The 26,053-nt window shown below is 38.8% G+C and overlaps 1 protein-coding gene across 2 annotated transcripts in view; it reads left to right on the forward strand.

Annotated features, from left to right (window-relative positions):
* NFE2L2 (NFE2 like bZIP transcription factor 2) overlaps nucleotides 1-22,076 on the forward strand; it is a 40,526-nt gene extending 18,450 nt beyond the window's left edge. Inside the window, exons 2-5 of one of the 2 annotated variants that reach the window (XM_060779609.2) lie at nucleotides 16,666-16,935; nucleotides 17,090-17,194; nucleotides 17,414-17,611; nucleotides 20,177-22,076. In XM_060779609.2, coding sequence (XP_060635592.2) covers nucleotides 16,666-16,935; nucleotides 17,090-17,194; nucleotides 17,414-17,611; nucleotides 20,177-21,379 — 1,776 coding nt within the window. In that variant the 3' untranslated portion in view covers nucleotides 21,380-22,076. The remainder of the gene's footprint in view (nucleotides 1-16,665; nucleotides 16,936-17,089; nucleotides 17,195-17,413; nucleotides 17,612-20,176) is intronic. The other variant, XM_067471338.1, reaches the window with a different exon arrangement.
* The last annotated feature ends 3,977 nt before the right edge of the window (nucleotides 22,077-26,053 follow it).

Below are 26,053 nucleotides of genomic sequence, written 5' to 3' on the forward strand. Positions count from 1 at the left end.
CATCTGTTAATATTACAGTATAATGGTGTAGTACAATATAGTAATATTAAATACTAATATTGTGCTATGGTAATAATATAATATATTGTATTTACATATTACTTGTAAGCAGCTCTGAGTCCCCTTCGAGGTGAGAAGGGTGGCATATAAATGCTATAAATAAATAAATAAATAAATAAATAAATAAAGGTAAACTGTATGGGCAAAAATCTATAAGTCTTTTTTCTCTTTCTGTAAGAAAGTTCTTCAAGACCTATCAATAGTTTTTCCGTGGGTTTTTATGATGTTATGGTATTGTGATATTGTGGAGAATACAAATATAAATGGCTAGGTTTTGAGTGTCATGTATTTTCACAATCTCTTAAATTTTTTATTGTTTTGGCAAAGACAACATTGTTTTTGGAAAAATAAGGAGATCACCTTCTGCCCCAACAGCTCTTCCCAAGAAAGAGGGAAACTCTTATTTTATTGTTGTTAGTGCGTAATGACCTATTAAATAGTCCAGGAATAAATATTTTTAATTGGCCAAGGCATCTTTTAATAGGCCAAAACATCTTCTAACCAAATAATTGCCAGTTAAATTAGTTCAGGAGAAGAACTTTTTAATAGGACAAAATTTCTTCTAATTGTCTGAGTTATAACCTCATAAGCGTAACTTTTCAAGACAGTAGTAATCCAATGTGTGAATGTGGATCATGAAGGCTTCCCAGTATGGGGTAAAACGGTTAAAGCTAAGCTACTCTTACTGCTAATGCTTAGCAATTATAGATAACTTCCTGAGCTGTTCAAGTGCTTTCAAACATGCCGTCTTCTTGTAATTCCGGCCACACCTCTGTAAAGTACACCAATATCATTACCCCAGCATTGCGGGTGAAAGGGAGCGAAGGATTGCTTAAGGCACTTTGCAAGTTCTTGACAGAAGTACAGTTTTAATCATGTTTGCCCTGTTTTGTTTTCCAGCGTGGGTGCTTTGAAAATGTAATTACATTTTTATATTTTGCTTGTCACTGTATTAGGTATTATTATTTTTTACATTGTTTGAATTGGAAATTGGCCAATTTATGGCACTTTCATATGTGTCCACCCACGATTCTCATTTGTCCTTTTTTGTTACCAGTCTGTAAATACTTAGAATCACATTTAATATTTAATTTGCACTCTGTAATACATTTTCCCCATAGCATTTTGGTGTGCATTTCCTCCCAAAACATCTATTTTATAGACATCTTTGCACACTTTTAAAATTCAGAATTGTATTGCAGAATTCACAGAAACATGAAATCCAAAGAACCCCGGTTTTTAACCTGCAGATGAAACTGGGAGATATGAAATAAACTAGGGATCCATAAACATCCCTAGTTTAAAATCTTCTGTTGCAATAATCTCCTTTCTGGCTTCAGTTTGAGGTGGCGGGAGAATAATTTAACCAATTGCTCGGATTAATGTATTTACTTTACATAGTGATTTACCATATATTGGCAATAATGTGGACAATACATGCGGATGGAGATAATGTGTGAGCTCTGCATTGGTGGAGAGGTATGGAATTAGAACAAGGTTTCTCCTTAATCTTCTACTTAAAGTTGTACTTGAAGTTTCAGAAACACTTTTGACTATCCAGGTAGATATCTCATTTTCCCAAAGAGTACGTGTTCAAATGATCAGCATTGTTTAATTGTCCTATATAACAAGTTTTCCTCCTTAAAGTTCCCTTTTCAATTTTTTGCATTTTTTATCTTCTGATCTGTTTTACCATAGTTTGTTGTGGCATGCCTTCAAGTCAATTTCTAGTCAAATCCTAGCCTAAGATTTGTTCAGGTGGTGGTGGTTGCCATTGCCATGGACTATGATCCGCCCAAAGGCACCCAGTGAGTTTTAGGGCTGAGTATGGATTAAAACCCTGGACTTGAAGATTCAAACACTGACATATACTCCAGATTATCAAAACACATAATCCAAATTATCTGCTTTGAACTGGATTATATGAGTCTACACTGCCAAATAATCCAGTTCAAAGTAGAGGATCTGGATTTTATATGGCAGTATAGAAGGGGCCTCGGTGTCCTAGTCCAACACTCAAAACTCCACATGGGCCCAACCGTAGTATTTACTGTAACTCTTTACTGAAAAATATTGTATTGGTTTACTTTTTTTCAAAATGTGGTTGAACTACAGTATAATAGATGCCTCTAGAATGGCAGAAATTGTTCAACATGCTATATTCACAATAATGTATACCTCGCATTCAACTATTTTATTTTGATCTAGTTTTGCTCACTATTAATAGTATCAAATGTATTTTTTTATTTTAAAGATAGAACCTGGCTTTTTCTCATTATGAGATCCAAGGATGTGATAAATTTTAGAATGAGATCAATATATGTGATAAATAATTTATACATTTGTAAGAGTAACATTAAGAAAGATCTTTAAGATTATTTAAAAGATTAAGACTGGTAAAGTGCCTAGGCCAAATGGCTTATCAACTCACTTACTTTGAATGCTTTGAAGAAGTGTTTCTATTGCCTTTACAACAGACTTTGAATTCTTTTTCATGTATTTGGATGATTAGTGAAGCATGGGAGGAGGTAACTATAGTATTACAGTAAATTTTTAAAAAGTGTCAAAATCTGACAGTAACAAAGAACTGTATGCCTATTTGATCGACAAACAATAAGATTCTTACAACAATTTTGGTAAATAAATTGGAAACATTTTACAATATTTTATTTATAGAAACCAATGTGATAATATTAAATTCATTTCAGATATTTTGGAATATTTTGTATGATGTAATGAAAAGCAATCAGCATTGTTCTTTTTATATGCTCTTTTTGGATGCTGAAAATGTGTTTGCTAACTTGAACTGGTTTTTTTTGTTTAAAATTCTGAGTTTAGTTTTCATTAAAATTGTATTACATGGGTAAAAGCACAGAAGATACAAATATTGATGACTCAGAAAAAACCATGTGAAATACAAAAAGGAACAATATGATGTTGCCTATTGTTCCTCTCTTATTTTGACTCTAGAGATTTTGAACAGAGCTATAAAATAAAATGATGAGATTAAGGATATAGAGATTTTAAAAGGTTTCAATTAAGGGCATTTGCGGATGATTTAGTGACTGTGTTGCAATATCATTTGGAATGCATAGAGGCTTTACTGGAGAGATTAAAAGAAAAAAGATAATGTCAAAATATGAAAAAAAGATCAAGACCAATTGGTGGACAAATCTGGATTTAGAATTCAGAAAAGGGTTAAATGCTTAAGTATTACAATGACAAACATGAATTGCATGTTACTTCAGAATAATTATGTTAAAACATGGAATTAAATTAAGAGAGATTTACAAAGCTGGAAAAATTGAATTTGTAACTGCTGCAGAGAATTTCAGTGATAAAGACAAATGTCTTGCCTAGCATGTGGTCTTGATTTGAAACAATACCAATTTTGACTAATGGCACGTCATTCAAGCAATGCCAGAAAGATTTGTCAAAGTTAATATGGCAAGGAAAGAAACCAAGAATTAAATATATAGTTTCATAAGATGCAAAACTAAAAAGGGCTGGGTTTACTGGTTAAGAAAATGTACTTTTTTGCATGTATTTTGTTTTCACCGAAAGATTATATTGTATTGAGTAGTAAGAGTTTACTGGATCTAGAAGGGCATGACCTGAGATTTGGATGGCATGGATATCTATGGTACAATAAAGCTAAAGGGAATATCAATTTTAATAATAATTTTGTGAGATACACCTTGTTAAGAATTTAGAACAGAAACAAACTGAAGTTGTGCCTTAAAATACTTTCATGGGTCTCATCACAAGTATTTAATACAAAGGAAACAATAGCAAAAAAGATAGATAACTTAGCAAAAACTAGAAGAATATAGAGTTAAATTAAACAAGGTACTGTTGTCAGAAGGTGATGGTTTTCATCAATTTATATTCTTATAAATTGAAATTGGAAAGATTTAAAATTGATTAAAAGATGTATGGTTTTGAACAGAGCAAATCTGAAACCTGAGTTATTGTTATGTACTCACAATGGATATTTGATTGGCGGGATGTATAAACTTTTGTAAAAATTGGATATGGAAGAGGAACAGATTAAAGATTATATGATAAAATTGGTTCAGAATTTGAGATATAATATCCTGATGGATCCCCTGGTGGTGCAGTGGGTTAAATTGCTGAGCTCCTGAATTTGCTGGCCAGAAGGTTGGCGGTTCAAATCCATGGGACGGAGTGAGCTCCTGCTGTTAGCCTCAGCTTCTGCTAACCTAGCAGTTCAAAAACATGCAAATGTGAATCGATCAATATGTACTGCTTCTATGGGGAAGGTAACAGCGCTCCATGCAGTCATGCTGGCCACATGACCTTGGAGGCGTCTATGGACAACGCTTAGGAATGGAGATGAGCACCCCCCCCCCCAGAGTCGGACGCAACTAAATGTCAGGGCCTTTACCTTTACTATACTGATGAAACAACAGGAAAATATGTTTTCAAGGTGCTGAAGTTTTTTATATTAAGGTATTAAGAACATTTGTGTACAATGATACATGAGCAACCCCAGAAAAAATAGCTAGAATGGATAAAATTGCCTCCAACATATATTGAAAATATGATCAATATTCTGGGATAGATACCTTACGTGGTTAGACATATGATAAAACCGGGGGGGGGGGGGGGGGGAGGAATCAGATACATGGTTATATATACACTATTTTGAAGGCTTATACTCAATTAAAACATGGATGACCAAAAATATGGCAACTGTGTGCATGGATCATTGAGTTTAGTAGAAGACGTGTATGAGCCGTCGCAAACTCTGTTCCTGCGAGAGAAAACCTTGCTAGCATGTCCCTGACGTCACGAGACTCCGCCTCTCTCCCCGCCCCTTTCTCTGCCCCTTTCTCCATGCGAGCGTGGTTTTTCCTTTGCTAGGGCAGCATTGCCCGCATTTTCTCTCAGTTGGCAGAATTCAACTGAGAGAAAATGCGGGCAATGCTGCCCTAGCAAAGGAAAAACCACGTTCGCAAAGAGAAAGGGGTGGAGAAAGGGGCGGGGAGAGAGGCGCAGGCTCATGATGTCAGGGACTTGCTAGCAAGGTTTTCTCCAGCAGGAACCTAGTTTGCGACGGGCCTTAGAATAATTTTTTAGTTGGAGAAGTAAAGTTTTATATGTTAAGACTTATACCCATCGTAAAGAAAAGTAGGAAGTAATGGTACATTTTCTTGGTTTTGTTTCTTGGTTTATTTTCTCTTTTTCCACTGCTTTCTTTTTTTCTTTTTATGTATATTTTTTTTCTTTTAGTGTCTTTAGAATTCCTTTGAAAAAATAAAAGTGGAAGGATATGATTAGTTGATCTCGTATAGCAGTAATAAATAATTATTGGTAATGAAAATCATTCTTACAAACCACTGCAGCACATGGCACTTTGCATTGCTGCCCCTGACTAGTCTCAAGTATTTTCATAAAACTTTTTTTGAGTTATATCACATCACTTTGTATAAGTCTAAAGGGGGAATTTGTTGCTTGTACTTTAGTTACATAAACATTGAGTGGCCTGAAAAAAAAAACCCACTGCAAAAAGTGACTGTCCTATGACAAAAAGTTTTGTTTTCCAGACTTCCCATTTTGTATTGCTTAACAGCTGTTCACTTACTGCAAATCAGCTAAAAACTGGTTCTTTAAAAATTTGCTACTTTAAAAAACTCTTTTATGCAACAGTTCCAAATCGATGAACACTATCCTTGCTACTGAGTTGTAATATTTTTCCCTTCCTGAATTCAGAGAATAGACTTGTGGTAAAATTCTTGGAGCATGCAACTATGTTTTTCTTTTAATTGAAACACCCAGGACTGTTGGGTAATCCATATGTGGTGCTGCTGATACATAACTTTGTACAGAAAATATACAGAAATAATTTGTGATGAGGCCTATTGAGCATTATGACATCAAATGTAATAGCTGAAGCCAAGTAAGCCCTTGTAAAATTATATTTTGACTATTAAATTGCAAGATCAAAATGTATTTTAGTGAGATGCAAATCTACTTTGCTAATGTTCTTTCTTGAATCCCATTTTCCTTCTTAGCTTGATATTTAAATTATCTATTTTACCGTTCCTTCCTTCCCACATGGATGAACACTAGGTCTGCATATGGGATAGAGAACCTGGGGGTGATGGATGGGTTGTATAGCTCTTCATATGTAGCAGTGCCCAGCTTCCAAGAGTCATTCTTAAGAGGAAAAGGAATGATAGTCGCATAATACAAGTTGCATAATAACAGTAACATAATCCAATCATATACATCCTTTATCTGGAATTCTAAAATACTCCAAAAACCGAAATTAGCTACATGGATGGCTGAGATAGTGACACCGTTGCTTTCTGCTGGTTCATTGTACACAACATTTGTTTCATGCGAAAATTATTGTGTGTATATAATTATCTGGAGTCCTGGTGATGCAGCGGGTTAAACCACTGAGCAGCTGAACTCACTGACCAAGAGGTCAGTGGTTCAAATCCAGGGAGCAGGGTGAGCTCCTGCTGTTAGCCCCAGCTTCTTCCAATCTAGCAGTTCGAAAATGTCCCGATGAAGATGAATGCAGACACCGACGCGGAAGCTTTTTGCCTTTTGCCAAGGAACAAACTCAGTCATCTGTTTTTTGTAGAGTTTATGTAAAAGAACATATACACATACAGAGTCCAAATGTTCTCTTTGAGACACAAGGCTTGTGTAACTCCAAACTCTTTCCAGGAAACTCCTCTAAACGCACCTCTCCAATAATCTACCTCCAACAAACCACAGTAAGGAGTTGTACTTTGGTTCCTTTATTCCCCCTGCAGCTGCCCCACCCTGGCTGTAACTACACAATGTTGGCCAGGTGGTTTGGCTTATTCCCTGCTGCATTAATCTTTACATCACTTACTACTTGTTACTTCAGAAATGAACTCTAACAGAAAACATGCAAATGTGAGTAAATCAGTAGGTACCACTTCGGCAGGAAGGTAACAACACTCCATGCAGTCATGCTGACCTTGGAGGTGTCTATGGACAACTCCAGCTCTCCAGCTTAGAAATGGGGGTGAGCACCACCACCAGAATTGGACTTGACCAGACATAATGTCAAGGGAAAACCTTTACTTTATATAATTATCTTCATTCTGTGTGCATTTGAGATGTAAATGAAATTTGTGTTTGACTGGAATCCCACCTCCAAGATATCTCATGATGTATGTAACTGCAAATACAGGTATTCAGAAAATCTAGTCAAACAAAAATCCAGAACATTTCTGGTCCCCAACATTTTGAATAAGGGATACTCAATATGTAACAACTCAGTTGTCAAGAATTTAGCCTGACTACCAGCCCAGGTCCGACCATTTCATGTCTGTGAAAGGATGACATCCTCCAGTAGCAGCTTCCTTGCATTTTTTGTTGTTGTAATCTTAGGGTTTGCACATGAAGATTGCAAGAGCAGTGTGCTTTCAATAAGATACATTTGAATATTTATGAACTGCACCCTATCATTATCCTATCTGTATTGGCTTAATAGACAAAGCACTGTTAAGCCTGGTTGAACTGATGGTGAAGATGAACCTGGCCAGGCTTAGCAATTGAGAGTGGGGTTCCTACATATTTAGATCACATGAATACCATCCTACTTCACATCCATTTTCACCTGTCAACAGGGCATTGTGATAGATAAGATTTATAGTGAACTGTTGGGGTTTGGTTCCAGAACACCAGTGGATACCAAAATCTGTGACCCAGCTCCATTTCATACAATGGCATAGTAAAATGTTATCTCTTATGTAAAATGGCAAAATCAAGGTTTGCTTTTTGGATTTTTGTGGGGAGGGGAATATTTTCAAGAAATAGATGGTTGAGTCCATGGAAATGGAGGACTGATTGTGTCTACTTTCAAGGGAATGTGCCTATAATCAGCCCCTCACATTTGCTGGGGTTAGGGATTCAGGACCCCCATGAAAGTGAAAACCTGTGAATTTAAAAATGCTATTTTTTAAATCTTAGAGAACACTTTTTGAGGAATCTTTGGGTCTTTCAGCATGACTGTATGGTCAGTGTCTACTGGAAGCCATAGAATCGCATTGGAGAACCTAGATTTTTTTTTTAAAAAAAATCAAATCTATGAATACTCAAACTTGCAAAAGTCACACCAGCCAATATAGAGGGCCAACTGTACTTCAAAATTGTTTCTAGATCCCAGTTGCCCCCATCTCAACTTTTCCTGGTTCACTTTGGAACAAGACTTCAATGTGGGAACGCATGTAATGTGCATGAGGTGCCAACATTATAGTCCATCATTTGAACCACATGGATAAAAATATTAGAGATTTTTTCAACATTTGGTGTATATTTACAAAATTTAGAAAACCCTGATGGCACAGTGGGTTAAATCACTGAGGTACTGAACTTGCTGATGGAAAGGTCGGTGGTTCGAATCCGGGGATGAGCTCCCACTGTTAGCCCCATCTTCTGCCAATCTAGCAGTTCAAAAGCATGCAAATGTGAATAGATCAATAGGTAGTGCTCCAGCGGGAAGGTAACAGCGCTCCATGAAGTCGTGCCAGCCACATGACCTTGGAGACATCTACGGACAATGCTGGCTCTTCAGCTTACAAATGGAGATGAGCACCAACCCCCAGTGTCGGACACGACTGGGCTTAATGTCAGGGGAAAACCTTTACTTTTACCGTACAAGATTATGATTTTTCACTTCCTTCCAATTTATATTTTTAACAAAATAAAATGTCTGGTTTCCACAAATGACAGCAGCTTTGGTTTATAGTTCAGAAAGAATAGAAATGTGCTTTTTGTTTCTGTAAGAAAGATTTCCAATCACGGCACAATAGCTGTTATAATCTTCCATACAATATGCAGATGCTTCTTTCATGCGCAGGTATGAAAGACGCCACATGCGAAGTGATCTTTTCAATAGTGGTGTAATTGCACATAGGAAAATGAAATGATTTCTAGAACAGCAGTAGTTCAGTTGGAAATGTTTTCCTTTATGGCTTGAAAAAGACTTGGGAGTTTAAAAGGTGTTTTTAAAAAGAAAAATAATAAAATAAACCAGCTTGTAGAACTTGCACTCTCTTAACAATTCCCCCGTTAATACTACTAATAATTTTTTAAAATAATAAAAATGCAGTAATTATTGCCACACTTCCAACTTCTAGGCTTGAGAGGGCCTTAGCTTTGGCTATAAAATCGAAAATGCCCATTTCTCAGTAGATGGAGCAAAATGGAGTGTTTAATTGAAGAGGCTGAAATCCACTGAGAATTATTAAAAAGGTGGCGTGTGAGGAAAGCAGATCACACGGATTCCTAAAGTACAAGAAAGAAGTCTACAGTACTTCTAACCAATGGTACCAGGCACAGGCATGCATTGTATGTACCGTATATACTCCAGTATAAGCCAACCTGCATATAAGCCGAGGCACCTAATATTACCACAAAATACTGGGAAAACATATTGACGCGAGTATATGCTGAGGGTTGGAAATGCAGCAGCTACTGGTAAATTTCAAAATAAAAATATATACCAATAAAATTGCATTAATTGAAGCATCTGTAGGTTAAATGTTTTTGAATATTGACATAAAACTGTAATTTAAGATAAGACTGTCCAACTCTGATTAAATCATTATTCTCACCTTCTTCAATGTAAATGTGCTACTGTATCTTTCCAATAATCACCATAGTTCATTGTAACTATACATTTTGGGGAAAATGATGTGAGTATATGCATAAGGGCTGGTGCATTACTACACTACAACTCCCATAGCATTGAGTCATGGGACTTAGTGGTGTCAAACTGCATTAATTCTACGCTGTAGATGCACCCCTAGTTTCCAAAAATCTTTTGCTTGGTCATTTATATCTGGATCCTGGTAGATCCAGGGCTGGTTGATCCAGGGCAGAGACACATGGCACTGAAGTAGTAAGAAAACTGAAGAAATGAAGCCATCAGCCTCAGAGATTTTTTTTTTCATGTCAGGAGTGACTTGAGAAACTGCAAGTCACTTTTGGTGTGAGAGAACTGGCTGTTTGCAAGGATGTTGCCCAGGGAATGCCTGGATGTTTAATGTTTTACCATTCTTGTGGGAGGCTTCTCTCATGTCCCCGCATGGGGAGCTGGAGCTGACAGAGGGAGCTCATCCATGCTCTCCTCGGATTTGAACCGCTGACCTGTCATCAGCAATCTTACCAGCACAAGAGTTTAACCCATTGTGCCACCGGGGGCTTCTTCTCCATAGAAGATCTAACATCTATAAATGGCAGCCACCTTTAAAATGAAATTATAAACAAGTCTGACAACACACCGTTGACTTCTTTTTTCTTAAAGTAAACAGCTTCATCTGTTTTTCATTTACTTTTAAAACAAGTATTCTGAGAGTTTTCCGCACAGCTGAATGCTGACAATGCCTTTCTTCAGGAATCAGGCAAAACAGAACAAACGTCATTTTTATTACAATTTTACATTTGATGTGATTTTTTCACTATCTGGGCCAGTTTACTTGGGGTCACAATCTGAATTACTTTTTATTTTTTAAATAAGCGTGCGAGCGAAGGTTGATGGCGGTCCACGTAAGTGGGTCTGTTCTCCTTCCGTCCCCAAATTTCATTACGCACTTTCCTGTAAAGATCTTCTACCCTATAATTAATTTATTTTTTAAAGCCTCCTGGCAGGGATTTATAACGTTTGGACCACAGAAAGCTTTTGTTATACACCTAGTATAAAATTCTAAATATGAGGTCGTTGCCTTGCTCCTTTGTTTATCCTGATGCAAATATGTTTGCTGAAAGAGCCATAAGAGTTAATAGTCAAACTTTACAATGCACGCCGAGAGTTTCACATAAAATGTATAACTGACTACCCAGATGGCAAATGCTGATATGTAAATCTAAAACATGAAATTTTCCGTTGGGGTCCAGATGGCGGCTTAATGTGAATTGTTTAACATTTATGTTTATCTTATTAAAACTGCCTTTTATAAGTCCAGACAAAGCTCGCAATGTGGCTTGGAACAGACTCTGGAAAAGCATATCAGTAAATGAGTAAAAACACCAAATGCCAGTCAGCATTTAATTTCTCAAAAAGAGAGGTCTTCATACACAAGCCTGCTGAGAAATCCAAAGCATTTTGCCCGGGAAGCCCTCGTCTTTTCATTGCTGAGCGTGTAGGGACAGGTTGCGATGGTTCAGTGCCGAGGGAAAGGCACTTTTTGTATACGATGGGGAATTTGCTGTGGTTTTGATCCAGGTTTACACAGAGCAAAGTTTACTCATGCAACGCTCACACTGGAGGAAGAAACACTGATTGATTCCTCCTTGCTTGTGTAGCCCTTGTGTCCTCCATGCTGTTCCCAAGTTTAAGAGATGCCTTAGGAAAAATATGGGAGGTATGGGGCAGGAGGAAAAATGGGCCAAAATGACTCCATCCCCATTGCTCTACTATTAAAGCAGCTCGTGCTGAATGCCTTGGGCAGGAGATTCGGAGTGGCATGAAAGTGGTTAGTTACTTAATTTTGGGTGTGTTTGTTTGTTTATGTACTTCCAGTGAATAGGGAAATACACTTGTGGGTTTTTTTCTGCTAGCCAAGTAATATTGGTCATAATCTTCGTAGAGAGGGAGTGGCATTTGTTGCTTTGTAAAATATCATGGGGTTGTCTTCATTGGAAAGAACCTCCTGGATCCTCAAACTGGAACTACATTGCTATATAATTCAATTTGAACTGCATCATATGGCCAGTGTAGACCCATATAATGCAGTTTGAATTGCACTGAAGTGCATTATATGGCCATGTAGAGCCAACCTCGTCATCTTCAAAGAGGGAAAAAGCACTTATATTTATGGAAGAATAATAGAATCCTAGAGTTGGAACAGAAGCCAAGGGCCATCTGGTCCAATCACATTCTGCCATGTAGGAATGCACAATCAAAGCACTCCCAACAGATAGTCTGGATCCAACCCTTGGCTGTTTCACAGATTCTAGGACTCTAGTGACTGAGAATAGATTTCAGGATTAGTAAAGGTGAAGGTTTCCCCTGACATTAAGTCCAGTCATATCTGACTCTGGTGGTTGGTGCTCAACTCCATTTCTAAACCAAAGAGTCAGCGTTGCCCGTAGACACCTCCAAGGTCATGTGGCCAGCATGACTGCATGGAGCGCCGTTACCTTCACGCAGAATCAATACCCATTGATCTACTCACATTTGCATACTTTCAAACTGCTAGGTTGGCAGAAGCTGGGCCTAACAGCGGAAGCTCACCTTGCTCCCCGGATTTGAACCACCAACCTTTTGGTCAGCAAGTTCAGTAGCTCAGCGTTTTAACCCACTGTGCCACCAGGGGACAATATTACAGGATTAGGGTCAATCAAATTCTTCAAATTCAAGGCCTGTACAAGAAAAGGACCTATTTTCCTGACACATCACTATCCATGTTTGCTTTTTACCCCATCTATTTTGAGCACACCTGATTTCCAACATTAAAATGATTAGAAAACAGTACAAAAAGGGGGAGAGTGCAATATATATTGATTAATTCAATCAGGGAAGCCACAGTTTGCAAGATCTGAGCAGGGAAGTTGATGCCTGGGGTGTTGGAGGTTTCTCTTTCATAGAGTTGCCACAAGTTGAACTTGACTTGATAGAAAATAACAATAAGTACTTCCTAGTGAGGTTCAGTTTTAAAACTCAGCTTAATGATGAAGTTAATTGAATAAGTTTAGGCCTGAAGCCATGTAGAATTAATGCGGTTTGACATCTCTTTAACTGATCAAAGCTATGAAAACATCGACGCCGTAGTTTTACAACAGTGGTTCTCAACCTGTGTGTCCCCAGATGTTTTGACCTTCAACTCCTAGGAATCCTAACAGCTGGTAAGGTGGCTGGGATTTCTGGGAGTTGTAGACCAAACACCTGGGGACCCACAGGTTGAGAACCACAGTTTTCCAAGGTCTTTAACCTTTTCTGCCAGAGTGTTGTTGTCTCATCAAACTACAACAGCCATGATTCCATAGTGTTGAGCCATGGCAACTGAAGTGGTGCTCAACTGTATTCATTCTACAGTGTAGACGCACCCTATCTCACATAAAGTGGAAATTGAGGAAAGGCTCATAGGCACTAGTCACAGCTCATTGAAGGATTATGGGAGAGAAATATAAAAATCAAGAATAATTAATCCAACCTACTGAGAATAAAGCTGTAGTACTTAATAATCATGTTATTGTTCAGTGTAAGACTTTCTTCTAAGAATAAAGCATGCTTTCACATATAGGTCTTGACATTACTGAACGTCTACCTTAGAGCCTGTTTGTGCATTACAGAAACATGTGCTAATTGAAAACCTCTCTTGGCCTAAATACAGATTTTTATAGGTGTTCAGAGCCCATAAGCTTTTTCCTTGGGCATTCCCCTTTCTTGGAGTTGCCCAAACAGCTATTTCCTCAATTCTAATGTAGGCAATCGCAAAACGAAAAGAGAACAAAACACTTCTTGTGGAGCGACAAGTCATGTGAAAGGTCATTATACATTTCTTGATCAGGGATTGATGTCAAAGCCCCCTGGTAAAAGTAAGATACGTACACACCATTTTATACTATTAGTTATAGACATGCTGAGACTCGTTTTAACAGGAATATGGATTTGTAGTTGACACTAACATTTATGGAGCCTTTAACATTTATAGTGAAAATATATTTGGGGAAATAATATAGGATTTTACATTAAAGGGTTTTTAGAAAGAAAAAATATATTAAAAGTTAATGAAATAGTATATATGTAAGACTACAAAATTATATGTATCTTTACCAGTGAAAAAGATGTATTTGAGAAGTTTAAGTGTTTAAAAGGAAGTTGCTGCCATCTCTTTTTGTATAGAGACTGAGCTTATATTTTCCCTACGATTTTGGACAATAACTAATTTGGGCTTGCAATTTTTTTTGCCACAGTTTGCATGAATTTTAAGCCGTGTTACTACTGGAATGGTATTTCATATTCCGTTTTGCATTTTTTGGTTCATTTCTCTATTTGTGATTTGAAATTGAAATTCCTTTGAAAGGCCTAGTGTGTTGAGGAGCAAGGGAAGGACTGAATTCACGAAGCTGTGTTGTGTAAAAGTAGCGGCAGCATCAGTTATAATGGCACCCTGGAAATGAATGATAGAGACATGGAATCTAAAATCCAGATCCTGCAGTTTTATCCAGAACATATTGCAAATGCTCAGACATGAAGAAGCCATTTTAAATCGGCTGAAGCGGCTGAGCAGCTGGTAAACTACTGGCCTTTAATGAAGCCCTGCCATATTGCACCATCTTCAATTACTGCCAGACTTAATTAGTTCATTTTACCATGCCAATCTGGAGGGACCAAACCCTTATTGTGGGCAGCCGTAATAATTCGTTCAACGTCTTCACCGTTGCCTATTGTAATGAAAATTTGACATCTTTGTTTAAGAGATTTCCAAAGGTACTTGAATTAGAAATAAGTATGCTGCCAAAAAATTGGTAAACAGAGATATCTATGGAAGGTGAAAAGGAGAAACGTGTCAAGAGGAAAGCGTATCAAGCCAACCCTAGTCAAGGCCACCTTCCATCTAGAAGTCAATGTCCTCACTGCGAAAGAACCTGTGGCTCAAGAATAGGTCTCTGTAGTCACCTATGGACCCACTGCCAAGACCCTACACTTGGAAGGCGATCATATTTAGCCACGAGGGATTGCCACTGATTATGATTGTCCCTTCAGATTAAGTCCAAGGTTCATTGGCCTAGCATTGTTTATTTCTACAGCGGCCATCCAAACTTTTCTGAAAAGTTATCAAAAGAACAGGACAAGCCTTCTCTAACATTTTGATCCTCTGAAAATCATAGAATCAAAGAGTTGGAAGAGACCTCATGGGCCATCCAGTCCAACCCCCTGCCAAGAAGCAGGAATATTGCATTCAAATCACCCCTGACAAATGGCCATCCAGCCTCTGCTTAAAAGCTTCCAAAGAAGGAGCCTCCACCACACTCCGGGGCAGAGAGTTCCACTGCTGAACGGCTCTCACAGTCAGGAAGTTCTTCCTCATGTTCAGATGGAATCAATAAGTTATTTATGAATGTTGTCATTGATCAGAACATAGAAATACTACTTTTGAGGATTTACATTCAGCAGAATGTAAATTTTCCATGTTCAAAATATGTTTCCAAAACCACCTAGGACTGCATTTACTATGGAATAAATAGTTTAACTCAATTTGAACTGCCTTGAGAGTTATAGTTCTACGTGGCCTTTAGGCTTCCTTGCCAAAGAGTGCTAGTGTCTCACCAAACTACAACTGCCAGGATTTCATAACATTGAGCCATGGCCGTTAAAGTGGTGTCGAACTGCATTAATTCTATAGTGTAGATGCACACTAGGTCAGTATTTCTGAACATAAATTGGATCTATCCAGTCTTCTCATCAGTGGGCGCTTTTGCTGAGTGTAGATGCACGCTATATGCTTTTATCAAGTGTACATGTATGTATAATCTTTGCCTTCCTTCATACTCACTTGGTCCTTCAGCCCCCAGTGCTTCCGTGAGCACTTCTGTAGAAGGTTGGGGGGGCACTTCATAGCAGTTTGGGGAATCAGGATTTCACAGAAAATCAATAAAGATGCCCCTCTCTCCATTTTTGTCAAGAGAAATGCTCTGTTGGTTCAGAAGCCTTTTGTATACAGATCTCTGCATCAGCAAAAACAAATCCTAGATCCAACCCTTCATCTCTATAGCAGTAAATTACATAATTATGCATTGTGTGAATTAAATTCTTCCTTTTCTCACTTCTGATCCTTGGCTATTGGTTGCATTGGTTAACTTTGAGTTTTCACATACCATAAATGAACTATTTTCTCACTCATTCTCTTCGTGTGGATTTAGTGAAGATGCAGAAATGTAGATATGTCTGTGAATGCCAAGTTATAGTAAATGTGGTTCTCATCTTGCATTAATTAAGATTTGAAAAGTTTGGAAATGTGTTCTTATGGATATCAATAGGACATGCTCCTTTGCACTTATAATGCTTCCTTGTATACAATGCTCCCCAAGTCCCTTTGGGGGAGAGGATGGGTTATAAAGTATTATTATTATTATTATTATTATTATTATTATTATTTTACTGACACAAAAGCACAGTATGTCACAGCAAACGAGATCTATATGCTGGATTTCATATCACAAAATCACAAGTGGAACACTTCCCAAGCAATAATAATAATAATAATAATAATTATTATTATTATTATTATATACCGATACCCCTTTCCCTTGTCTATATTATTGACAAGTAAATGTTTCTGATGTCAGTTAAGTATTTATAGGATTGCCACATGAGTTCCAAGCAAATGTTCAGTCTTATTAACATAATATGACGTCCTTAATCATTAGCTGCTCAAAGTCACATTTTCTAATCAGTTAAAATAATTTAAACTAGCATGCTACAAAGAACACCCAGAAGGCCATTTTGACAATAACATCAGACCATAAAATATTTCAGGCCAGCAAATAAACATAAGCATCTTGTTATTTGATTCCATGTAAATCAGCTTAGATATGAAATGCTTGAGCATCCATAATACTCCTGTTTTTGTCTCTCAAACACAGGATATGAATCTGATTGACATTCTTTGGAGGCAAGATATTGATCTTGGAGCACGGCGTGAAGTTTTTGATTTTAGCCAAAGAAAGAAAGCCTCTGAGCTTGAGAAACAGAAGAAGCTGGAAAGAGAGAGACAAGAACAGCTTCAGAAAGAGCAAGAGAAAGCCTTCCTTGCTCAATTGCAGCTGGATGAGGAAACAGGTGAATTTGTTCCTATCCAGCCTACTCAAGCCCTTGAATCAGGAAATACTGCCATATCCAACAATTATTCCCAGGTAAAAGTACCTTCTCTTTTCTTCATGCTGATTTACATGTAACTTCCTGTGTAGTCGTTCTCCTTCAGTAGACACAAAAGCAGTTGTTATCTGAACTGAATCAATGTTTAGCAGATTTGTATATTAATATTTCCTGTTTATTTATCTAATACAGAATGTACACATTTCCAAGCAAGATGCAGACAATCTGTTTAGTGACGTATTTGATGACTGCATGCAAGTATTGGCAGAAACGTTCTTGTTTGTAGAGGACCCAAAGGTATATATTAGCTATGTTACAATCCTGTTTGTCAAATAGTCCCCTAGAACTGTTAAAAATCCCGATGTTCCCCTTTCTTTGTTAATGGTCGCAGTCTTAATACTGTGCCAATAATTCATTCGACTGTATTTGAATATTCTTTGGAGGATTGTCTGTCAATGTTATAAGCGCCAAGAGATTTCAAGGGTAACTGATGAGATCTGTTTCATAATATTCCAGGTTCCTCCAGTTGAATTTCAACAAGTGGCACCATCTGACATTGAGAGAAACCAAGTGTTTGTTGACTCCAATCATATGCAGCCCCTTGATTCATCTGTCCTTCAGCCCGCCATTTCAGAGTTTGCAGTGACTCATGGTGAGAGTACACAGGACATGGAACAAGTGTGGGAAGAATTGTTGTCTATTCCAGAGCTCCAGGTAATATTTGTAATCAGCACTTGGTTATACGGTTAATAAGAATAAGAACAATGATAATGCTGAATTTGTATCCTGCCACCATCTCCCCAGAGGGACTTAGGGTGGCTCACAGAAAACGCTCAATAGTGCAACAATATACAACAAAATTAAAAAGATAAAATTAACCCAGTTTTACACTAAAGCAGTGATTAAACCCCTGTTCATTTAAAAGATACTATAAAACCCAGCAGGCTGCGAAAATGGTGGCTGAATACAGTAAAGTGCAAGAGTGAAGTGGGGGCTACTCTAATCTCTAGGGAGGGCATTCCAAAGCTGGGGAGCCACCACTAAGAAGGCCCTCTCTCTCGTTCCCACTAACCGTAATTGAAACAAAGGTGGGATCGAGAGGTGGGCCTCCCTGGCAGATCTTAAGGCTCGTGGTGGTTCATAGAAGGAGATGCAGTCTCCAAGATAGGTTGGACCTGAACCATATAGGGCTTTGTAGGTAGTAACGTGCACTTTGAATTCGGCCCAGAAACTGATTGGCAGCCAGTGGAGCTGATTTAATAGGGGTATGGTGTGCTCCCTATAACTAGCCCCAGTTAGTAATTTGGCTGCCAACATTTGCTCTAGCTGCGGTTTCCGAGCCTTCTTCAAAGGCATCCCCACATAGAGTGCATTGCAGTAGTCCACTCTAGATGTGACTTAAGGCATGGAGCACCGTGGCCAAGTCAAGCTTTTCGAGGTACGGTTGTAGCTGGCGCACAAGCTTTAGTTGTGCAAAGGCCCTCCCAGCCACCACCGACATCTGAGCTTCAAGCGTCAACGCTGAATCCAGAAGGACCCCCAGACTGCGGTCCTGTGTCCTCAGCGGGAGTGTAATCCTGCTGAGCACAGGTTGCCACCCTATACCCCTATCGGCCTCACAGCTGACCAGGAGGACCTCTGTCTTGACTTCAGTTTTAATGCTTAGCATTATCATTGTATCTGAAATACCCTGAAGGCACCAGATCCTGTTTAAGTTTGGAAGCTAAACAGGGCCAGGGTTTGGAAGGGAAAGAGCCAAGGAATGTTAGGTGCTGTAGGCTGCATTAAGAAGGCATATAGTACCAAAAAGAGTGGAAATAGGGGGAACATGCAATCCTCCCAATGAACTGCACCCCCCATCGTGGATGCTATCAGCTATGCTGCTAGGATTGATAGGACATTGGTACTAAACAACATGAGGAGGGTTAAATGTCTCTCACCCAATAAAGAAAACGCAAAATTGATGACTTGGATGGTGTTTCTGCCAAGGTGTAGTTGTGCTGTAATTTTCATAGATTGTGAGAGAAATCTTTTAATTGTACTGAGCTTTTCTTATAAATGGAAAAAATAACCCCCTACTACTACTGATTGCATATTAAGAGTGACAATGGTTTCATAGATACTGCTGTGACGTTTGGTGATGACTCTCCACGCCTATGCATTAAAAAAAATAAGGGTTTAAACTTTTGAAGCATAAGTGAGTGGGCACTGCCTTAGTATCTGTGGCACATGAACAGTCATATCACAGGTCTCTGGTAGCAATGAGCATTTCAGCTCTGTACGCTTTCCGTCTAAACCTTTTTATTTGGACAGGCTTTGGGCTGTTAACTGATTGTGGCAGAACGGTCTTTTAATGGCTGTGCTGTACTTACAGCTTTTTACTATGCTATAAATGTGTTTTAAGCTGTTTTAAATTAGTGTTTTTAATAAGATAGCTTATTTAATGATTTTTAAAACTTCTTCCTAATAGGTTTCAGGCATACCTCATTGTAATCTGGGTTATAAGATGCCTTGGGTCTTTTCCCAAAGGCAAAAAATATTTTAGCCTGAGTGAAGGCACATTCCTAGACTACGTGCTTCCTTGAAGACGTTTGGGTTGCCTCCAACGGTTTTGTAGTATTTGTAGATATTGTCTGAAACAATGTTACAAAGGCCTAGGTAGCACTGGCATTACATTGTATTAAAACAGACATGGATTTCATCCAGTGTTGTCAACTTTCAAAATGTCTGTATTCAACTGAATTGTGTGGTGGCAGACATGCTTTGTAACATCTACATGGCTTTTAAAAAGGAAAAGGCTGCCAGTTACACAAATGCCTTTTTCTTCCTTCCTATCAAGTTATTAAAATGCCTTTCTTTCTTTCTATCCAGTTAGTCCCACCCTCTTCATAGAAATTTTCAGAAGTGAAGGAGTGCTTCTTTCTCCTGCTCCTTCTTTTCTCTGGTTAGGTTTTATAACCCACTAGAACAGTGGTTCTCAACTTGTGGGCCCCCAGGTGTTTTGGCCTACAACTCCCAGAAATCCCAGTCAGTTTACCAGCGGTTAGGATTTCTGGGAGTTGGAGGCCAAAACATCTGGGGACTCACAGGTTGAGAACCACTGCACTAGAGCATAAGGAAGCAATAATGATAAAAGGGACAATAATTGAACGTTTGTCAGTAAACATCATCAGACCTAGGTAACAGTGAAGATGGTCTAGGCAGTTCGATTGCTGAGGTGTACAATATGAAGTTTGCACTGTTGTAATGCTGAACATCTTTGTAACATTTCTTTTATAGTGCCTTAATATTCAAAATGACAACCTTGCAGAAGTAACTCCAAACACCTGCACAGCAAACACAGTCCCTGAGGCTGCGATCGATTTTACTTTCTACAACCCAGTACCCACTATGGAGAATGAAGTTTCCACCTGCAGTCCAGAGTTTCTGAAGCCTTTGGAGGCATCCTATTCCGGCATTTTGCTTCCAGAAGACCTTAGCCAAAATAACACATCATCCACAAGCACTGAATTTTGTGAAGATTTCTACCCTGATTTTATTGATGTCAAGATGAACAGCAGCATAAACAGCCCACCACCCAGTTTTGTGGACCAGGCTCTTACTGGCTTTTTAAATGAACCTATTGATTTGTCCAGTTTTGCTCAGTGCAAAGCTTTTAACTGTGATCTTGCAGGAAACCCACAAGAGTGTACTGACTCTGACTCTGGCATTTCACTGAACAGAAGTCCCAGTACAACTTCTCCAGCTCATTCTGTTGATTCATCTTCTATCTGTAGAGATACAGGCTTTGGATGCAGTGATACCGAAATAGAAGAGATGGATAGTGCCCCTGGAAGTGTGCAACAGAGCAATACTCAAATGCATATGTTTCCATTTCTGGTTCCACTCTCTCCACCTGTAGAGAAAAGTAGCCCCACAGCAGGTTCACCGCTGAAAGGTGAGGTCAAAAGAGAATTGCCTGCCAACCCTGGTCACTCTGAGGCTCCGTTCATGAAGGACAAATCCTACAGCCAAGATGAAGCTCATCTCACAAGAGATGAGCTTAGAGCAAAAGCTCTGCAGATCCCTTTCCCTGTTGAAAAAATCATCAACCTCCCTGTGGATGACTTCAATGAAATGATGTCCAAGGAGCAATTCACCGAGGCCCAGATTACTCTTATCCGTGATATACGAAGGCGAGGCAAAAACAAAGTGGCTGCTCAAAACTGCCGCAAAAGGAAATTAGAAAACATTTCGGAGCTGGAGTATGATTTAGGTTACCTTAAGGATGAGAGGGAGAAACTTCTGAAGGAGAAAGCAGAGAATGATAAAAGCCTACACCTGTTGAAAAAGCAGCTAAGCACACTATACCTTGAAGTCTTCGGCATGCTCCGAGATGAAAATGGAAAGCCTTACTCACTTAACGAATACTCATTACAGCAAACAAGAGATGGTGGTATCTTCCTTGTTCCAAAGACCAAGAAACCAGGGACTAAAGTGTGAAAAGCAAGGAGGCAAACAACCTATTATTTTTACATTTCTTTTTTCTACAGTGGGGCTTCCTATGATGCAGAGTTTGTCCTGCTTTTAAGTGACTTTATATAGCTCTTTCCTTTAGAGTTAAGTATATGAAAACACTTTAAATCATTATCATTACAACAAATATATGCACAATTGATAATTCTTCTGTAAGACACTAGTTCCTACTTTTGTAATGGCAGCAGAGACTCGTTTCTTTTCTACTGTAAATATTTCCAAATTATTTATACTCTGTTCCTATAGTTTATTTTACTCAAATGTGTATCAAGCATGATTTAAGACTGGTGACCTTACTTACTACCAAGACTAATCGTATGCTTTCAGATACATTATTTTTTAAACATAAATGAAATGTGTGCTGTTTCTTACCAATTTTTAAAAACTTCTTTACTTTATTGTAAGAGCTTGAATGTAGTGTAAACACACATAAAGTGACACCATTAAAGTACAATCTTATCAAAGCCAAGCATTTTTGAAGGCTTAAGACCTTCTGTGGCTGTGTTAAAACACAAGCAGAGTTCATTGAAATGAATGAGACTTCAAGATGTTGAAGTTTGAGCTTGACTGGGTCCTTCAAGTCTGTTCTGCATACAAAAGTATGCACTAAGGAATGCTGATCTTTAGATTTTGTACTTTTGAAATAAAGCATGTATGGTCTTAACAGAGTTTCATTAGAATATTTGGTTACAAAAATGTCTTGAAATGCGTAAGTAATCCCAGTGCTGTGTATTCCTACTGGCCAGTAGCAATCCTGATGTTTACATAAATGCCTTTTTGTGTAACAGCCAACAAAATGCATATGCTGCTGTTAAGTCACCAGCAGGAATATGTCCACAGTAGCTTTGCAAGACACCACAGGAAAATCTGAAGTTAACGAGTAGGGTTTCTAAATGCAAAGGAAAGATACTGAGAAAGTAATGGCCCAATTAAAAAAAAAAACTAAGAAAGGGGAAAGCAGGAGAGCTTTAAAAAAAAGACAGGGAAAGAACTTCACCATTAAAGAGTTTGTGTGTGGGAGAGGAGTCATTTTTTGCGTGGTGAGAGGAGAGGTAAAGCAACAGCTACTGGCCATGGTAACGGTTGAAAAGACACACGGACCAAGGAAATCATTGCTAGATCTCTATTCCCGGCCCTTCTGCTTCCAGGCATTCCAGGATAATGTATGTGATTCTGCCACAAAGATATTTTACAATTTGTTTCTGGAAAGTTGTTATATACCCAGCTGGCATTTTAATACAAATCTAGGACTGAAATACACAATGTTTCAATGTAGTCTTGTTCTCAATGTGTGTACTCATCTTGAAAATAAAGGAAAAACATTATATTTCTGTCGACCTTACAGCAGCCTATGACATGGTGCAACATAGGAAAATGCTACAGAAAGTCTACCATATTACCCGAGACTATGATTTCACAAAAAACTATCCAGACTCTCTGTGGTGAAGTGGGAGTTTTAATGTACAGTTATGTATAATTATAGATAGGTGTTTAAAAGGGCAAGTATTTAAACTAGCATAACTGGGGGATGGTAGCCAGCTTACCTCACTTTGAGCTGGGTTGCCATGGAAAAAGGGGCGGAGCCAACTGCCACTTGGCAGGACAGCCATTTTAAAACAGTTAGCCTGTAGTCAGCGAACTATAGGGAAGGCTGGTTCTGTTGTGTGTTGAGAACCAGAAAGGTAGTCTGTAGTCTAAGAACTACAGCGAAAGGCTGATTCTACGGTGTTGAGAATCAGGAGGGTTTAGGCTTTTAACCTGTGAAGTTTAGATAGGTCAAGTTGACTTATTTAGGATGGTAGTGTATGAGTAGAAAGGGTGAGAGAACCCTAGTAAGAATCTTTACTGCAAAAGAAATAACACAAGGAAAGAATAAGCTTGTACCTGAAATAATCGGTTAAGGAAAGAAACACATTTTGAAGGAAAATAAGTTCAAAACCTGTTTAGTAAAAGGAATAGTTCTCTTAAGAGTTGTTTTATGAATTGTTATAAATGTAACCACTGAAGATATGTGCCTCTAAGAGTTAAGAAACATTGAAACCATCAAGTTTCTTCTATACTTCAATAAACTTGGTAGTTTCTTCTAAAGCCAAGTCTCTGTTACAAATACTTTCAAGTTAAGCCATGCTACACATTGAAGTAAGACCAATTCAATATTACAAGCCATTTGTTGTGTTATCAATTTAGTAAGTCCTTATAAAGTGGTGGCTCGTTTACAAACAGTTACAAACGGGTGCCTTCTTTACAAATTGGTGGCCCCGTTACACTCTCCTAGAAAACTAGCTTCTATGTGGCGTTTTAGGGCAGGAAAAGTAGATGGAGGCAAAAGAATGGTTTACTCCAAGGCAGCTTTCTTGCACCAACCTCGTTTAATATCTTTACAAACCATCAGCCACAACCACCACTCACAAAGTTTTATATATGCTGATGACCTTGGCCTAACAACACAAGCAAGACTTTGAAACAGCTGAAATCCAACTTACTAATGCCTTGAAAGCTCTCTCCAGCTACTCCAGCTGAAGCCTAACCCCTCCAAAACACAAGTATGTGCTTTCCATCTATGCAACCGTGAAGCCAACAGGAAATTGAAAGTCACCTGGGAAGGTCAAGAACTTGAACACTGGCAAGAACTTGAACCTAAATATCTCAGTGTCACTTTAGATTGAACACTAGTATATAGGAAACACTGCTTGAACACCAAGCACAAAGTAGCTGCACGCAATGACATCCTGCGAAAACTTAGTGACAGCACATGGGGTGCAGACCCAAAATTAATAAGAACATCAGCCCTAGCCTTGTCTTACTCAACTGCGGAGTATGCCTGCCCTTTGTGGCATAAGTCTGCCCATCAAAGCAGGTGAACATAGCATTGAATGAAACATGCAGAATAATCGCAGGGTGTCTTAAACCTACACCTGTTGGTAAACTCTACAAGCTAGCTGGCATCCTCCCCCCCCCCCCCCCCCCCCGGGCTGCCTGGAAGTCCCTGAATAGACTCAGAAGCGGAGTGGGCAGATCAAAAGACAACCTGGTAAAATGGCACTACCTAAAAGAATCCCATACCTTGTGTGACTGTGGAGCAGAACAAACTCTGCATTTGTATGCTTGTCTATTGTGCCCTGCTTCATGTACAGAGGAGGAATTGTTGGGAGGCAACAGACAATGCCATTGCTGTTGCCCGTTTTTGGTCAAAAGATATTTAGCTGCCTGCACACCTTCTATTTTATCAGTTTTATACTAATTTATGCAGTGCTTTTGATATGAAATAATAAAATTACTATTATTGGTAAGTTATGCCTCTGAGATAATTGGGCCCAATTCCTCCTGTGCCCTTAAATTTGCTTTTCTAAAAACCTTCAGGATGGTTGCTTGGCTTCTACTGCATGCCAACTGTGCATTCTACCTACTTCACAGCAGCTTCCTTATGAGGAATTCAGAAAAAACTGGCCCCTCATCAAGAGCTGTAGTCTAATAACACCTTAAAGACCATGTGTGCTTCATTCCTGTAATAAAGGAACAGAAAGAGGCAAGTTCCTTGGCGGGAGCGGAGGGCTTTTACCAGGTACTTAACATAGAAATTTGCCATATGCAACTTTAGAGGATGAGAATGAAACTGCATCTGTGGAAGTCTACTCCATGCCAACCAGAATCCTACTCCATAAAGAATACTGCAAGGAGGTTGCTGTGTGCCTTCAAGTCATTTCTTCAGTAGCTTTTCTTCTACTGAATCGGAGTGTGGCTTCCCTAAAGTCACTTAATAGGTTTCCACGACCAAGCAGAGATTCAAACCCTAGTGAGCAGAAACCAACTCAAGCCACTGCACAATGATGGATCTATGTATGGAGGCCCCATCAATTTTAGTGTAAAGAAGACAACAGGCTAAAATAAGTATTTCAGTAAATACTCCTTCTAGCCCCTGGTGGCGCAGTGGGTTAAGTCCTTGTGCGGGCAGGACTGCTGTTCAAATCTGGGGAGAGCTGGTTGAGTTCCCTTTGTCAGCTCCAGCTTCCCATGCGGGGACATGAGAGAAGCCTCCCACAAGGATGGTAAAACATCAAGCATCCAGGCATCCTCTGGGTAATGCCCTTGCAGACGGCCAATTCGCTCACACCAGAAGCGACTTGCAGTTTCTCAGGTCGCTCCTGACACACACACACACACACACACAAAAGACTAAGGTTCCTCTTCCTCTTCCATCTTTACACAAAGTTTCTACCAGGTAGTTCTTCTTTCACTAACTCTGCCTTTCATCAGCTTCACCACTTTTCTTCTTTTCACCATATATTTAAAATTCTAAATACTTGGCAGTTACGATTGTAGTCATGTCTGTCACATTTCTATTTTCTGCTTAATTAAAATTGCCATCGTATGTCTTGGGAATCATATCTCTACTAAAATAGAAGTTTTAATAGGAAGCAAAGTACAAACCTGCAGAAGTGACGGACTGCAACACCTGTAATTCCTCACTATCCCCCACCTAGAATATTCCATCAGGAGCTAGCTGAATAGATCCCTGCAACTTTCCAGGATTTGAACTGCATGTTTATATGAAGACATATTTTTTTCAGTTTTAGCCAGGAAATCATTGCTCTTCCCAAGGCTGAAGATGATTTACAATTTAGAGACAATGAAAATAAAATC

The sequence above is a fragment of the Anolis sagrei genome, chromosome 1, assembly GCF_037176765.1.
Source record: "Anolis sagrei isolate rAnoSag1 chromosome 1, rAnoSag1.mat, whole genome shotgun sequence".
Lineage (NCBI taxonomy): Eukaryota > Metazoa > Chordata > Lepidosauria > Squamata > Dactyloidae > Anolis > Anolis sagrei.